Source organism: Sinohyriopsis cumingii, unplaced genomic scaffold, assembly GCF_028554795.1.
Source record: "Sinohyriopsis cumingii isolate HCF-2022 unplaced genomic scaffold, ASM2855479v2 utg001510l, whole genome shotgun sequence".
Taxonomy (NCBI): Eukaryota; Metazoa; Mollusca; class Bivalvia; order Unionida; family Unionidae; genus Sinohyriopsis; species Sinohyriopsis cumingii.
In genome coordinates this window covers 947628-966761 of record NW_028316007.1, presented here as the reverse complement: position 1 = coordinate 966761, position 19134 = coordinate 947628, and the positions used below count along the sequence as shown (strand labels likewise).

At 34.5% G+C, this 19134-nt stretch overlaps 1 protein-coding gene across 2 annotated transcripts in view; it reads right to left on the bottom strand.

The window, feature by feature from the left end:
* Nucleotides 1-318: 318 nt before the first annotated feature.
* The window catches only part of LOC149772396 (telomerase protein component 1-like), a 237552-nt gene continuing 218736 nt past the window's right edge, over nucleotides 319-19134 (bottom strand). For both annotated transcript variants that reach the window (XM_089947879.1, XM_089947880.1), the window contains exons 52-55: nucleotides 16571-16676; nucleotides 14049-14240; nucleotides 10144-10245; nucleotides 319-5337 (exon numbers count right to left, since the gene is read on the bottom strand). In XM_089947879.1, coding sequence (XP_089804005.1) covers nucleotides 5200-5337; nucleotides 10144-10245; nucleotides 14049-14240; nucleotides 16571-16676 — 538 coding nt within the window. In that variant the 3' untranslated portion in view covers nucleotides 319-5199. The remainder of the gene's footprint in view (nucleotides 5338-10143; nucleotides 10246-14048; nucleotides 14241-16570; nucleotides 16677-19134) is intronic.

Genomic DNA, 19134 nt, shown 5'->3' with positions numbered 1-19134 from the left:
TTAATAAACACAAAATACAAGTTTTTTTTTAATGTCCCACCCAGTCGCATTATTCTGACACCAGGCTGACCAGTCCTAACACTAACTTCTTAATGCTGAGTGCTAAGTGAGGCAGCTGTTAGTACCATTTTTTTAACTTTTTGGTATGACCCTGCTGTGGTTCGAACCCAGGGCCGCTTGCATCTGAGGCAGATGCTCTAACCACTTAAGAGAGCAGTCCAATAAAAAGAGCAGGTGGGTGGAAGCAGGAGGTAGGATGCAATTGAGAATCTTAGTGAAACAGGAATTGGGTGAGAAAGGATTCACAACTAAGCCATATTTAAAAAAGTAAATATTTATTTCCAAAATGTGACCAGGTTGTAAAAAAAACATAGAACATTGCACTTTTTATAGCTAGTAATATGAAAATCAAACCATAGCTCCAACAAATAGAGATTGCAGTTTGGTTTTTCATAAAATAACATTTTTTTTCTGAAAAACATTAAATCATACAAGGAGAAAGCAAAATGTTTTTCTGCAAAGAATTTTCTTGGTTCTATAACCAACCTTGATAACAAATACATGTAAATTTATTAATTTCCAATATTTTCACAGTAGACCAAAAAAATAGGTGGAAAAAAAGACTAACAACCGAAGTGGTAACTATTATGATCAATAGAAACAATGGCCACATTTAAAACTTTCTGAAGAATCACTAAATGATAAAATTTGCAAAGTCTTTAAAACCTGTAAGGTTTCCTGTTTGAAATTGTGTATCATGTATATGTTTAATGTACTGAATGTCAGGTGTATATATAGTGTACTGAGTGTCAGGTGTATGTGTAGTGTACTGAGTGTTAGGTGTACGTGTAGTGTACTTAATGTCAGGTGAATGTGTAGTGTACTGAATGTCAGGTGTACGTGTAGTGTACTGAATGTAAAGGGTACATGTAGTGTCCCAAATGTCATGTGTATGTATAGTATTCCAGATATCATGTGTATTTGTAATTTTTCTGTGTTCTGTTTATATTTGCTGTTTGGATGTAAATATCTATGGCAAAAATCATACATGAAATATAGCAATCAACTTTTGTATCAAATATCTGGAAAATGTCAGACATTTTTGTATTACAAGATATTCCTTTTTTTTCTACTATTCTTTCATTATTTCTTAAATTATGCCATTTCAAAAATTAAGTAGACAACAACCTGAACAGAAGTCTTTGTCACTTGTAGACTTCCCATGTGTCTATGATACCAGATATTCAGACTGAGGGACCTCCCATGTGTCTACGATACCAGATATTTATACTGATTGACCTCCCATGTGTCTATGATACCAGATATTCAGACCGATGAATAGCATTGACAAAAGCTCTCACCATACACAGCTATTGTTTTTCTTCCCAATATATTAATGATACTTTCTAATCCACTCAGGAATTCTATTTTGTCCATGCTTTAAGTGCTTTTCTGTGAAAATTCTTTTCAAATATATTGATCTCAGATATTTAAGAGGTTGATACTATTTTTAAATTTGTTGAATCAATTATTTTAGTTGAAGTATTCTTCAAATATTTGGGATTAAATTAATCTTTTCAAAATGACAAGAAAGTTTTAACATTTCCTAAAAAAGTTTGAAAACGATCTGTCATAGTTTAAAAAATCTAATAAGGTTTTCACTAGTAAACTCACATATTGTCAAAAATATACAGACTGGTATGCAGAATTGTAAAAGAGAGTTTAGTGCTTCAAGAGATGTGGCACAAGAACCAGACTAGGCTAGACTGGACAGATTTCAAACTTGTTCCCTACTGGGTGTGAGTTTAAGATAATAACTTTGCCACCATGCAGAGGAAGTAAATATTTAATGTAACATACAACTCATTAACATGCATCTAGATGCCAAGTTTCATCAGTGTAGTGTCTAAATAAAATTTGATTATATGTAATAGGGTTAACAATGTCACTCAAACATGAGAAATAAGTCACAGTAACTTAATTTTTGCATGGCAGAGTTACTCATCTTGAGATGCATCTACAAACCAGTAAGGGATTTACGGCCTAGTTAAGGGTGTAAATGGAAAACTGAAGCTCAGCTAGGTTTTGGAATTGTTGAGTTAAAATGCATCTACACACCAGTTTTCTTTAGGTGAAATATTGTCCAAGGTCTATAGGGTATAATGAATGACTAACTGAAAGTACGTAAGTCATTCAAGCATGACAATAAGGTCACACTGGCCTAGTTTTGGTCGAGTTACTCATTCAAATGCATCAGCAGACTACATCTGATGACTGCAAGTGAAAATGGAGGATATAATGAATAAATAAACACACAAATTAAGGAACAAAATGCAGTAATCCTTTCCAACTTCATTCCTGATGGGATAAAACAGATATGTATACACTGTGCTTCAGTCATCACAATGATTCTTTAAATAGATATACATTACTTGCATAGTAATAATACAGTAAAGACACAAAGTCAAACAATAGTAGCATAATTGGTCCGTTATGTACCCACTGTATGGAAAATGTATAGTAGAACAATTGGTACATTATGTACCCACTGTACGGTAAATGTATAGTAGCATAATTGGTCCATTATGTACCCAAAGTATGGAAAATGTATAGTAGAAAAAATGGTCCATTATGTACCCACTGGATGGTAAATGTATAGTAGCATAATTGGTACATTATGTACCTACTGTATGGTAAATGTATAGTAGCATAATTGGTCCATTATGTACCCACTGTATGGTAAATGTATAGTAGAATAATTGGTCCATTATGTACCCACTGTACGGTAAATGTATAGTAGCATAATTGGTCCATTATGTACCCACTGTATGGTAAATGTATAGTAGAATAATTGGTCCATTCTGTACCCTCTGTATGGTAAATGTGTAGTAGCATAATTGGTCCATTATGTACCCACTGTATGGTAAATGTATAGTAGAACAATTGGTACATTATGTACCCACTGTATGGTAAATGTGTAGTAGCATAATTGGTACATTATGTACCCACCGTATGGTAAATGTGTAGTAGCATAATTGAAACATTATGTACCCACTGTATGGTAAATGTATAGTAGAACAATTGGTACATTATGTACCCACTGTATGGTAAATGGAGAGTAGCATAATTGGTACATTATGTACCCACTGTATGGTAGAGTATCATAATTAGTGCATTATGTACCCACTGTATGGTGAATGGAGAGTAGCAGAATTGGTATAGTATGTACCCACTGTATGGTAAATGGAGAGTAGCATAATTGGTACATTATGTACCCACTGTATGGTAGAGTATCATAATTAGTGCATTATGTACCCATTGTATGGTGAATGGAGAGTAGCATAATTGGTACATTATGTACCCACTGTATGGTAGAGTATCATAATTAGTGCATTATGTACCCACTGTATGGTAAATGGAGAGTAGCATAATTGGTACATTATGTACCCACTGTATGGTAGAGTATCATAATTAGTGCATTATGTACCCATTGTATGGTGAATGGAGAGTAGCATAATTGGTACATTATGTACCCACTGTATGGTAGAGTATCATAATTAGTGCATTATGTACCCACTGTATGGTAAATGGAGAGTAGCATAATTGGTACATTATGTACCCACTGTATGGTTAATGTATTAATATACTTCCTTTATGTAAAACCTTTCATTTCATTGGTCACATACTTGGGTACTAAAAGATGTACCTATATAATACTAGTACCATATCAATAGTGCTAGGGTATGTTGCATACCCTAGCAATAATAGATGATACATTCTACCTTATCAATAGGCATCTTCCGTATCTAAAATGCAAGCCATTCACAAAATCTGGTCACGATGACAGATGTTTAACTTGTGATATTTTGTGGAAACTATTTTCTTCTTTCACAGGTAAATGTAGATGGAGAACTCAAATTACAGAAATGAAATACGGAACAAAGACTTACCAACATTACATGATGCACTCAAAGTTATAGCAGGAGTATAACAAAAATTCCATTTACATATAAACTGATATTTCTCTTCACCAGTTGGTATTCGAAAAATATACTGTTATTGTTCAGCAGGAGTTCTAGTGCATAGAATTTAGAGGAGAGAAAAAAGAATCAGGGTGGGTGGGGATGGTAATAAATTTCTTTATTGTGCTTGCAGATGTAACTGAAGAGTTTCAAAATGCCAAGAAGCCAATATTTACATGGACTTGATGACTTTAACAGATCATAATGTAAGGTTGTAATATGCCAGCTAATTGCCAAGTTCCCAATCTTGTGAGGCAAATCATATCTACCACAGCAATGTGGCCTCATCATAAGAATGAATGGCCTCCAATGTGGAGGGTCTCTTATCAGGAGTTTGAATATCTTGTGATGGACCTTGTGAGAAGTAGACCTTTTCTTGAGATAAAGTGGCTGACAAGAATACTATGTTTACCTCCTTGGACATGCAAGAATATTGTATTTTTGTAATCCCTCTTTCTCTCCAACATGTTACATTCTATTTACAATAACATTTTTTCACACTCAGCCAGTTCAGTGTGTCAGGAATATGTACAAACCCCTTAAACCACATAAAAGGACATTCACATGTATGTTTGTTTAATAAATAATAATAACAATAATATTAATAAAAGTAATAATAATAATAAAAATATGATAATTAATCACAGGAATGTGAAAATTATGTGAAGAATAAGCAAATTAAGTGAAAAAAGATTATATATATATATCTATACATACATCACCAATATTATTAATAGAAAGACCAAGTAAAGCAATACTAACAAAATATATTTGCAAAACACACAGCATTATTGAAATCTGGTGAACATGAACTAGGCTGTGCAATGTGCAAATATTTACAGTAAAAACAAATTTATAACTTTGTTCTGTGGTAGGGGATATTTTTATTGGGACAAAAAGACCATATAATACAAATGCTACTTGTGCAAAGTATCTATTTATTTCTGTGTGTAAATTTTTACACCAATGGTTTGCATGATTCAGTAGTTTTACTCCTAAGCTGGCATTTCCTAACTGACGTTTCTCTCAATGAAAACGCTGCATATACTTTACATTAATCTTTACAGAAATATTACCACTATATAAGAAAATGACTTGAAATTATTATGTACAGACAACACTAACATTAATAATATTTTTTGCATTTTTTGGAGACAACAGGGTCATCTGAAGTAAGTTAGCTGATGCCTGTCTTCCAAGAGATGAAGTGGACATTTCCCAGTTGGTCACCATAGACCAAAGGCATAGAGAAGCAAGTTGGTTGAGCAAAGAGTATCATACATGTCACAGGTGATGGGCAGAAAAACTGACCAACCTGAAAGAAAAGACAAAAGTTACATATAGTGTTCACTTTTCTAGAGGCTGACTGCACAGTTCAACAAGAAATCATTATTATCCTGTGTCAATGACATGATGTCACTGACATGATATCACTTGTTATCTCGGTGTGCCATAGAACTATAAAGACATTATTATCCTGTGTCACTGACATGATGTCATTTGTTATCTAGGTGTCATAGAGCTAAGACGAAACGATTATTACCCTGTGTCACTGACATTATGCCACTTGTTATCTAGGTGTGCCATAGAGCTATGAATCAAGTATTATTATCCTGTGTCACTGACATGTCGCTTGTTATCTCGATGAGGCACTGAGCTATGAAGACAGATTATCCTGTGTCAGTGACAGGATGTCACTTGTTATCTTGGTGTCCAATAGAGCTATGAATTAAAGAAGAGTCTGGACATAAAATGACATGATAGTAACTTCTGTCTCGATTTGAATAATACAAAATAAATGTCTTTATATAGTTGTAACAAACAGCATGCTGTGAAAGTCAATCAAATATATAATGCCTTGGACTCTAAATAGGAATTTACAGCTTGCAGTATATTGGGTTTCCTCTTATGGAATTCTGATATATGAAGTTCAATAATTGTACCTCAGTGAAAAAGTCCCTCATAATTACACACTTTGGTAAGAAGAATTTGTGGTATTTAACTTAAATACTCTTTCAACTATTATTGTATGGACCGTTAAAAACAGGCTAATGCTCCTAGCAACAGGCTAATGTTTCTTATACTTTTGGACAGTTAGCAATCATCTAAAGTTCCTATACTTTTGTATGGACAGTTAACAATCGTCTTATGTTCCTATACTTTTGTATGGACAGTTAGAAATCATCTAATATTCCTATACTTTTGTATGGACAGTTAGCAATCATCTAATGTTCCTATACTTTTGTATGGACAGTTAGCAATCATCTAATATTCCTATACTTTTGTATGGACAGTTGGCAATCATCTAATATTCCTGTACTTTTGTATGGACAGTTAGCAATCATCTAATCTTCCAATACTTTTGCATGGAAAGTTAGCAATCATCTAATGTCCCTATAGTTTAGTATGAACAGGTAGCAATTGTCTAATGTTCCTATAATTTTGTATGGACAGTTAGCAATCGTCTAATGTTCCTATATTTTTGTATGGACAGGTAGCAATCATCTAATGTTCCTATACTTTTGTATGGACAGGTAGCATAATGCTCCTATACTTTTGTATGGACAGGTAGCAATCATCTAATGTCCCTATAATTTAGTATGGGTAGGTAGCAATCGTCTAATGTTCCTATAATTTTGTATGGACAGTTAGCAATCGTCTAATGTTCCTATAATTTTGTATGGACAGGTAGCAATCGTCTAATGCTCCTATATTTTTTTATGGACAGGTAGCAATCATCTAATGTTCCTATACTTTTGTATGGACAGGTAGCAATCGTCTAATGCTCCTATACTTTTGTATGGACAGGTAGCAATCATCTAATGCTCCTATACTTTTGTATGGACAGTTAGCAATCGTCTAATGTCCCTACAATTTAGTATGAACAGGTAGCAATCATCTAATGTTCCTATACTTTTGTATGGACAGTTAGCAATCGTCTAATGTTCCTATACTTTTGTATGGACAGTTAGCAATCGTCTAATGTTCATATACTTTACAAAAGCATTAGAAAATGGACATAAACCAGATATTATAGTATACATTTTTTGTGGACTGGAATTGTCTAGATCTTAATTATGTTAAACATTTCAATTTTAAACTAAATCCTGAAAAGTATGTCACAGCAACCCAGTTTTTATTTGAATCATGAGAGAGGGTCAGTCATTTTCACAAAATAGTTGCATCGATAAGGATTAACTTTTAATTAGTCATGCTGGCTTTTTTGCTTGTTTATTTAAGATTAACATTAGTTATTATGCAGTTTGACCACAGCTGACCAGAATATGATAATAGGGCATGTCATGGGGGAAAATAAGGCCTGTCACAGGGAGAAACCACACGTTCTTTGTGAATTTTGCCCATATTAAACCTGGAAGATCAATCAATATTAGTGAAAACAAGGCTTTAAAAATGCCACGAAAAGCCTCCCAATTTTAGGTCCCAATCTCTCTAATTATTTTTATTCAGTCTCCCTACATGGCTTTTGAAAAGTTGATAGGTATGCCTTACACCACGTTTTATAAAACTACGGTAATTGTGCAAATATTACGGAATGAAAGGCAATTAAACATCTATGTACTGGTATAGTTGCCAGCCAAAAGTCTCTCAACACAAGCCAGTTTCAGGGTTTTAATGATTAACTGGCTTGTTTTGCTGTCGAAAAACAAAAGACAAATCCACTAACTATCAACAAAGGAGATGCGAAAATATCAAGCTTTGAATTTTATTGTGATGTTGTTTAGCCAAAACACAAAATATAAATTGATGATGATCTTAGTTGATCTATAATGAGAATTGTATCCTTTATTATTACCACTCTTCATGAAAATGTAAGTTATGCTGTTTATGTGCCTTGTACAATTAAACGTGCATACCTTTTCATAAATATTACCTCAGTTTGTAGGATCATTTATATCACTGAAAATGAGTAACTCATGAGCACGTGATTCAATGTAAATGGAACAGCTATTAAGGACTAGCTGAAATGTTATATGGAAGAATGCGATTTGGTCAAAACAATGAATAAAGCAAAATCTGCATCTAATATACTTGGGAATAAATAAGGACTTAAGTGACTCTATGCACATTTTACATGTAAGTATTGTACATTATAGTTCAGCATGGTCTCCCTGGTAAACTCAATTGGCCTGCGAATTATGAAGTCTGTATTTACCTTTATTTAACTTCATGTTGGAGAAATCAGAAAATATGCACATGCAAAATAATAACAAAATCAATCATAGTACTTTATAACAGTTTAATAATTGTCTGGTCACCGAAGGTTTTTTTTTTTGTTTTTACATGCCTATACATTAAGACACTGAAAAAATTATTGTTCCATGTCCCAAGTTTTACAGCCATTGAAGTAGTCAACAAAAAGACCTAAAATCTGTCAAGTTTAGACATTGGCCTGCAGATAAGCTGACCCCTGCCTCTTCCAAGCCTTAATTTTTTCCTAAATTATTCAGCTTACACGAGAGTATATATGGTAACATTTATTTTAAAAATGTCTGACATGTGGTGAAAAATCGTTTCAACTGGTTTCAATAACCATCACATGTACGCAAAAACATCTGTGTATTATGTGCACTGCTTTTTGGTTTGTTGATTTGTCTAGTTCCCAGAGTGGCATTTAATAGTATAGTGCCAAGTCAGGGGTCAAAATAGCAAGGAACTAGACTAACTGTTAATACCTGCAACAAACAAGATTCCTTTTTTAAAAAACTAGCAAAATTTATTTCATGAGACTATTCTCTACGTCAAAACTCAATTTTGGTATTGTTCAATTAGTATAGTATTGATGTCATGATTTCATTTGAAGAAATAGTGAAACTTTTTATCATCCTAGAGGATATCTCTAAGTGCCAGTTCAAGAATTCTGTGAAACTTGCTTTCCCACAATGGTCCATATATGTGAAACCAAGCTCTTATTTTACAAAGTATTCATTTCACTTGGTTGCCTTTCTATCTTTGATCACAGTTATGAATGAGTCGGTTAATTTAAGGTAGTTTAGTCACAAACACAATAACATTTATTACAGTGTTTGATTGATCAACTGGAGTGAGTTCACCCAACATATATGACTGGGGCCACATATTTCAAGTCTGTAGGATTTGCATGTTTTTTAACTTCTATTTTATTCCACTTCCGTTAATTGATTTAAAAGATGTAATTAACATGATAATACAAAGAATGCCAGTTTTTTAATTCAATGCAACAATACAACAAATACTTCCGCAAGTCAGTTACCAAAACATGGTCAGTACCTAATTAGGTTCTCAGAGAAACTCTTGCAGACATAGCTGTTAGGGTAGATTGACACATAACTGTTATGGTAGATTGACACATAGCTGTTATAGTAGACTGACACATAGCTGTTATGGTAGATTGACACATAGCTGTTATGGTAGACTGACATATAGAATAAAGATAGAATTAAAACACAAAATTTCACTTAATAAAAATTATTTAATTGGCATTGAAATATCTTTAATTATGGTGTACTAATAATGTTGTTTGGAAAGAAAACGTAACCAATAATATTACTTCTTTTTCGGAGGTGATAATTTCAAAATGTTGATTAAAATTTCCAGGTCCTACCTACCATTTTCAACCATAAAACAAGCGATATATTAACATTTCAGTTACCAATTTCGATCACGTGTTTCTTCAAGTTCAAGAACTGGGGATCAATATTTGGGTATTTTCTGTAAAAAAATTTGGATCCAAGCCTGACCCTGCGTTCTAAGAAGGTTTGCAAGTTATCAGGGCGCTAGTTATCAAGGGAGTGGTGTATCTTGATTACAAAGAGGGTGTCAAAAAATCATCAACATGACTGGGTCCCAATTTATAAAGTGTTCATAAAAACTGATAGCATAATTTTAAATACGTCCTTGACCTTTATTCTGGTCTCTTACTCTTAGGTTTACTAAAATGTCGCTGACAAAAAGGTCACAGTGAAAAGGGATATATACGTAAACGTTAAAATATACTTCCTTAGTTTAGCAAAAAGGTGATAAGCATCATAGTTAAAATGTATTTTAGCTTAGCAAAAGGGATAGGCATATGATTAACAGTGTAATTGCAGAAAGGGTTATGGGCTTCAGCCTTATAGTGTACCTGTTTCAAGTCTTTGTTCCACACTTTAATGGTTTTATCATCTGAGGCTGTGAAAAGAAGATCCTTGTACTCCAGAATACTGGTTACTGCCTTGCCATGAACCTGAAATATTAAATGCATCATTAAATGCAAAGAAGGTGGTGTGTGTTTTCAGTTCAAATTTGTCACACATTCCATCAGTAGATAATCAGGATCTATACCATATTTGCTTGAAATCATAAGAAGAACAAGTATAGACCTTGAATTCAAAGTCACAAAACAGTCAAAGCACAAAAACTGAATTCAGGTTGAAGACAGAAATTGTAAACCATATTTCAGGCCTTTTCACACTGATGAATCCATGTAATGATGTCAAATATAAAATCAAAATCTTTTTCTTATATTTTCATTATTCTTAATGGATTCAGAGTCACTGAAAGTCATTATTCTTTACTGATTCCGAGTGAAGACATTAAAATATCTGTATTTTTAGTCCAATTTCAGATATGGAGCTATAATATTTACTTAGTATGCAACCATATCTGTCAACATTAAGTGATTAAGCAACCTAATCAGTCAACATTAAGTGACTATGCAACCTGATCTGTCAACATTAAGTGATTATGCAACATGATCTGTCAGCATAAAGTGACTACACAGCCTGATCTGTCAGCATGAAGTGACAATGCAATCTGATATGTCAGCATTAAATGACTATGCAACCTGATCTGTCAGTACTAAGTGACAATTTGACCAGATCTGTCAACAATAAGTGACTAGGCAGCCAGATCTGTCAACAATAAGTGACTATGCAACCTGATTTGTCAACATTAAATGACTATGGGACATGATCTGTCAGTATTAGGTATATTACATGCTGACTTATCTGGGGCTATACTGTTTGCACCTATATTTTGTTTTGCCTAATACTCTAGCACTGGGGCATCATGCCGCAGACATGTAGCATGATGTCCCACCCAGTCACATTATCCTGACACTAGGCCGACCAGTCCTAACACTAACCTCTTAATGCTGAACATCAAGCGAGGCAGCTGTTAGTACCATTTTTGTACATCTATGGTATGACTCGGTCGGGGATTGAACCCACAACCTCCCGCATCCGAGATGGACGCTCTAACCACTAGGCCACCGGAGCTGTGGCAGGCATGAAGTTGTAAACTGTAAATCAGGATGCTTTAGAAATAAAGCTCAGAGAAGGTGAGTAAAATTTTCATGCTAGTGTCTCATTAGTGACAGTAGAAGAGAAAAAGGTCTACCCTTTATGCCTGTGTACAAAAAACTTGATTTTCAAGTTATACATGTGTGAAATTACCCAAAACACTCTGCAGGCCAGATTTAGCTTACTTCCATAAAATGAAATAAAGCTACCCCATATGTCTCAATAACAACCATCAGAATAAAATCAAATTACTGTGACAGATTTATCAGTCTAAGTAAAATAGGACAGATTTACCAGTCCAAGTAAAATAGGACAGATTTATCAGTCTAAGTAAAATGGGACAGATTTATCAGTTTAAGTAAAATGGGACAGATGAATGTTTAAGTCAAATGGTGCTGGTAGTACTAAAAATTGGATCAGGCAACTGCCAATAAGCAACAGGTTTCATGATATACTGGGTATTATTACACACCTATAAATTCTCTACTTGAGAATTAATAAAATTTTACATTTTTATTATATACCTACCAATTATCTACTCAAAAGTGAGCCAGAATTTTAATGTAAAATTGCAAAATTAAAAATACAATACCATTGCTCTCTGATCCCATATTACCATACATTTATACAAGGCTGGAACTACTTGTTTCTGACATTTCCTGTTTACAACTAAAAAAAAACGTCCAACAACAAAATCACAGCCTCATTTAACATACAAACGGAAACGAGTAGCACTATCTTTCACAAATCTGTGTCACTGAATTCTAACAATTAGTCCAATCCTGCTGTCAATAAATGTCAAAATAATGTTATCAGTCCCATGCCAAGTCACCATGGGAACCTCTCACAATGTCTAAAAATTGATAGGTATATAACAAAAATATCATTATCATAGTAATTTGATCATGATTGCAAAATGATGCTTTGTTGTCAGCATCAATCTGCATCATGACATGACACTTTGCTTTGTTGCTAGCATCTATCTGGACCATGACTTGACACATTGCTTATTGTTAGCATCAGTCAATCTTGATCACGATTTAACACTGCTTTGTTGTCAGCATCAATCTAGATCATGACTTGACACTTTGCTTTGTTGTCAGCATCAATATGGATCATGACCTGACACTTTGCTTGTCAGCATCAGTCAATCTGGATCATGACCTGACACTTTGCTGTCAGCATCAGTCAATCAGGATCATGACTTGACACTTTGCTGTCAGCATCAGTCAATCTGGATTATGACTTGACACTGCTTTGTTGTCAGCATCAATCTATCTGGATCATAATGATCTGGAATTTCTGATGTTGACAATTTGGTCCGATCTAGCAATCAAGGTCACATTACTTTGATAATAATATACACACACATATAGATATATAAAAAATTAATAACTGAACAAATGGATTAAAAAGATAATTACAGTAATTATAGGGTTCACACATCTTGATTTGGGTTGCTAATTATTAATGACATATTCTTTTACTTAGCTGTGAAGTCATACTGCAACAGAATCAGACCTGCCAACCCTGATGAGTCGGTCTCGGTAAGGTGTAGCAAAATATCTATAACTACTACTGTAAAGCTGGAAAACATAATTAAAAGTTTGATGCATTGATGTTAAACAGTATGTTCAACTGAAAAAGTTTGTAAAGTATGCGTACTTTATTTACCACTGGTACAGTCACCTAAACTCTAGTTCCAAACCCTATGTAGCTCAATGACTTGTTGCTATCTCTCAACTTGATGTAATTCCTGGAAATTCTTTTCCATTTCGCATGATGACACCAATCATATCTCTCGCCATGAGACATACTCAAATTGGCATGTGATGTTCAATAAATGCAATTGTGTCCCTTCCAGCTTTTATTCACAAGAATGTGAATACTCCTTTTTATTCTTCTGTGTTGACTGTTAACACTTTTCTAGAAGCTTATTTTCCCTTTCGTCTTAAACATGCATCACTTTCTGGATGCCATTTTTAAAACTTCTATAATCAACAGTTTGATCATGCAGACACTTTGCATGAACAAATAGGTGCAGTTTAAAGCATCTGGGGTGCTGCTGTAAAGTAAGTCTGGTTCCCTGACAAATTTCATTAATTCAGAGGTGAAACCCGGATATAAAAAAAAACATGGATGAACCCATTATTTCGATTTTTTGTCAACGATCATTTTTCTGTAGGTTTTGCTAGTATGCCGTAAGTCCATATTTTGTGGGTAATTTTTGTAAGACTTAAGGCAAAATCATAAGAGTTGGCAGGTCTGCAGAAACACAGACTTCTCAGTTGATTAGCTGAAAGCGCATCTCCTGGTTTTTTATTTCCTTCTAAAAAGTAATATGTATGCAGGTTATTGGCTAAGATTCTGAGAAAACTAGAAAAGTGTTCATAGAACAAGGCCCCCTTGCTACAATGCCTTAAACTGGCCATAATTAAAAATCTAACCATGGTGTGACTGACAGAAGGACAGAAATGGCTAAAACCGTTTGTGGTATGGCCAAAAAATGCTGAAATGAGCAATGTCAAAGTGAAGTTATAATGCTTAGATCATTTAGATAGTAGCTGGTGAAAGTAATTGAGTTTCTATAAAAGAAAACCAAACACAAATTGGGTTTAACATTGGAAATAGATTCCTTTTGGAGACATAGTTTTCTAGTAATCTTTCAAAATGGGACATGAGCTTAACTCTAAGCTTGGTCTTGACACTGGAGAACTATCTAAGTATCAAACATTAAAATTCATACCCTTTTCGCTGTTTGATTCAAATCTTGTAAACAAGTTATCTGCCCTAGTGAGTCCACAGCCCAGAAGGTGGTGTTAGACCCTGTGACATCCAAAATCCAAAGGGGTGGTTTCTTGTGTGCTGGAATGTCCATGTCCACATCACTGTTCTTAACCTGCCAGTCCTTGAGGATTAGCATGGATTTACCAGTTCCCTAAATAGATCAATGAACCAATTACACAATCAATCAATTCATTAGTAAATCAATGAATCAACAATTATGATTTTATACTATCACAAATCCCTAAGTGTATTTCTAATCTTGATGCAAAATCTTGTATGTAATGTTGCTCATTTTACAAACTGTCATTAGAAATTCGTCAATGCAAATTATTTAGTGTAAAGAAGAATTGGGCTACCTTTAAATGGAAGTCAAAGTTAAACAAGGTAAAAAACTTTGGGAAATCACCATCTATCATAATGTCTATGATATTATATGCATGTTATATTTGTACACCCTATCAATACATATTATAATTATTTTCTTGTTCTCTTAGTTTTTGTACAGAAAAACATATTCAAATTATGCAAAAAAAGATAATATTTTCATATAAATGTATTTTACATATAAAAAAATAATTTAAATTTTTTAATACAAAAATGAACATAGAGAACAGTAAATATTACAGACAACATGTTACTCATTATATATAATTGGAAACAGTGTGGAGCAAGACCTGCTGGCACATTAGAATCTGGCAGATAACACAGTGAATAGTTATTGCTATTCTTCTGTTCATAACTGTTTGTATGGCACAAGGTATGATAACCATCCCACAATGCAGTACTGTATGGTAAGGTATGATAACCATCCCACAATGCAGTACTGTATGGTAAGGTATGATAACCATCCCACAATGCAATACTGTATGGTAAGGTATGATAACCATTCCACAATGCAATACTGTATGGTAAGGTATGATAACCATCCCACAATGCAATGCTGTAAGGTAAGGTATGATAACCATCCCACAATGCAATGCTGTATGGTAAGGTATGATAACCATCCCACAATGCAATGCTGTATGGTAAGGTATGATAACCATCCCACAATGCAATGCTGTATGCTAAGGTATGATAACCATCCCACAATGCAATGCTGTATAGTAAGGTATGATAACCATTCCACAATGCAATGCTGTATGGTAAGGTATGATAACCATCCCTCAGTGCAGTACTGTATGGTGATGTGATGTGATGTGATTTTGATTTTTAACGTAGCTTTAACAATTTTTCAGTCATATCGCTACGATGTCTGCAATGTGGCAGTTTATAGTGATGTCTAGCACTGGGGCATCATACCGCAGACATGTAGCATGATGTCCCACCCAGTCACATTATCCTGACACCAGGCCGACCAGTCCTAACACTAACCTCTTAATGCTGAACGCCAAGCGAGGCAGCTGTTAGTACCATTTTTTAAGTCTCTGGTATGACTCGGCTGGGGATCGAACCCACGACCTCCTGCATCCGTGGCGGACGCTCTAACCACTAGACCACCAGAGCGGTAGTACTGTATGGTAAGGTATGATAACCATCGCACAATGCAGTATTGTATGGTAAGGTATGAAAACCATCCCACAATGCAGTACTGTATGGTAAGGTATGATAACCAATCTGTCCCTGTATTCGCAGAACAATTTGAGCATTATACATGAATTAGATTTGATGATTGAATTACATGGACATCATGATGAAATTAAATGCGGTAAGATGGGGATTAAATCAAAGTCTAAACGTTCTATGATTCTTAATCTAAATAAAGCAACCGATTGTCCAATTCAGAGCCTTGGCTTTAGTTTCTGACTCAAGATGTTTTGAGAATCCTGGGCCTGGACTATGCTGTTCATGGTATGTGTTATATATGGGTAAATTACAATATGAATGTACATTGTTCATAGTATATGTTATATATGGGTAAAATACAATATGAATTTATGTATCAAATTTGATCTCAATCCATCCAATCCTGCCTCCCAGTCATGATTAAAAACAAGATAAACATATGTAGGGACTGCAAAGGCTGGAACAGAATGCCTCACATCATCTGCAGAACATAGCATGAAATTTAAAGCTTTTCTAAAACAAAGTCCAACATTGTATACCCCACTTAATGCTCACACAAGGTTAATAAATGGCCAAAGCATACCATGTTGTAAGGCTGTATGGTAACGTATGATAGCCATCCCACAATGCAGTACTGTGTGATAAGGTATGGTAACCATCCCATAATGCAATACTGTATAGTATGGTATGATAACTATACCATAATGCAGTACTGTATGGTAAGGTATGATAACCATCCCACAATGCAGTACTGTGTGGTACTGTACTGTATGGTTAGGTGTGATAACTATACCCTAATGCAATACTGTATGATAAGGGATGATGACCATCCCATAAGGCAATACTGTATTGTAAGGTGTAATGCTGCTGTCTGCTTATGTAGCTGAGAAAAAACAGTTCTGATAACAAAATCAAAACCTGGTAAACCCGGGAAATGTCAAACATTCGAACTTGTCCATCCATGTATGCAACTGTCAACCGGTTTGCTTCTGGAATATAAAGTCTGAGTGGCCATGTCCTATCCCTGTGGAGGGAAAAAGTTATTGCTTTGTTAATACAGTGATGATGATGATGATGGTGATGAAAATAATGATAATGACAATGAAAACCAGGTTCCCACAGGCTGCAAAACCAAAAACTTCCCATGACCCACCCCACCAAGTTTCTTTCTCATGGGCCATTTTTTCCTTATCATATTTTTCAAAGTAAATAAAATGTATATTAAAGACTGCATTGCTTTAAAGCTGCATTCTTTTACAAAACATTTTCTATTTAACATTACAGGTAAGTTCTTTGCAGCACCTAGCTATGTAAAATGACTGGCTTAACTTAAATCCACCCAGATTGTCTGGTCTGGCTGTTAACTTTTAGGGAAACTCCAAGATGTGGTCTAAAATAAGTATTACTTATATTAGTAATACATAATAAGTAGTAGATCTTTCTGTTTCTACTCTGTACTCATCAGTACATCAATATAACAGATCTTTCTGTTTCTACTCTGTACCCATCAGTACATCAATATAACAGATCTTTCTGTTTCTACTCTGTACCTATCAGTACATCAATATAACAGATCTTTCTGTTTCTACTCTGTACTCATCAGTACATCAATATAACAGATCTTTCTGTTCCTACTCTGTACTCATCAGTACATCAATATAACAGATCTTTCTGTTTCTACTCTGTACTCATCAGTACATCAATATAACAGATCTTTCTGTTTCTACTCTGTACCCATCAGCACATCAATATAACAGATCTTTCTGTTTCTACTCTGTACCTATCAGTACATCAATATAACAGATCTTTCTGTTTCTACTCTGTACCCATCAGTACATCAATATAACAGATTTTTCTGTTTCTACTCTGTACCCATCAGTACATCAATATAACAGATCTTTCTGTTTCTACTATGTACCCATCAGTACATCAAAAGTAGCAATCTTTCTGTTTCTACTCTGTACCCATCAGTACATCAATATAACAGATCTTTCTGTTTCTACTCTGTACTCATCAGTACATCAATATAACAGATCTTTCTGTTTCTACTCTGTACCCATCAGTACATCAATATAACAGATCTTTCTGTTTCTACTCTGTACCTATCAGTACATCAATATAACAGATCTTTCTGTTTCTACTCTGTACTCATCAGTACATCAATATAACAGATCTTTCTGTTCCTACTCTGTACTCATCAGTACATCAATATAACAGATCTTTCTGTTTCTACTCTGTACTCATCAGTACATCAATATAACAGATCTTTCTGTTTCTACTCTGTACCCATCAGCACATCAATATAACAGATCTTTCTGTTTCTACTCTGTACCTATCAGTACATCAATATAACAGATCTTTCTGTTTCTACTCTGTACCCATCAGTACATCAATATAACAGATTTTTCTGTTTCTACTCTGTACCCATCAGTACATCAATATAACAGATCTTTCTGTTTCTACTATGTACCCATCAGTACATCAAAAGTAGCAATCTTTCTGTTTCTACTCTGTACCCATCAGTACATCAATATAACAGATCTTTCTGTTTCTACTCTGTACTCATCAGTACATCAATATAACAGATCTTTCTGTTTCTACTCTGTACCCATCAGTACATCAATATAACAGATCTTTCTGTTTCTACTCTGTACTCATCAGTACATCAATATAACAGATCTTTCTGTTTCTACTCTGTACCCATCAGTACATCAATATAACAGATCTTTCTGTTTCTACTCTGTACCCATCAGTACATCAATATAACAGATCTTTCTGTTTCTACTCTGTACCCATCAGTACATCAAAAGTAGCAATCTTTCTGTTTCTACTCTGTACCCATCAGTACATCAATATAACAGATCTTTCTGTTTCTACTCTGTACTCATCAGTACATCAATATAACAGATCTTTCTGTTTCTACTCTGTACCCATCAGTACATCAATATAACAGATCTTTCTGTTTCTACTCTGTACCCATCAGTACATCAATATAACAGATCTTTCTGTTTCTACTCTGTACCCATCAGTACATCAAAAGTAGCAATCTTTCTGTTTCTACTCTGTACCCATCAGTACATCAATATAACAGATCTTTCTGTTTCTACTCTGTACCCATCAGTACATCAATATAACAGATCTTTCTGTTTCTACTCTGTACCCATCAGTACATCAATATAACAGATCTTTCTGTTTCTACTCTGTACCCATCAGTACATCAATATAACAGATCTTTCTGTTTCTACTCTGTACCCATCAGTACATCAATATAACAGATCTTTCTGTTTCTGCTCTGTACTCATCAGTACATTAGAAGTAGCCATCTTTTTGTTTTCAACGTGTACCCATGAGTACATCAAAAGTAGCAATCTTTCTGTTTCTACTCTATACCCATCAGTACATCAAAAGTAGCAATCTTTCTGTTTCTACTCTGTACTCATCAGTATATTAGAAGTAGCCATCTTTTTGTTTTCAACGTGTAC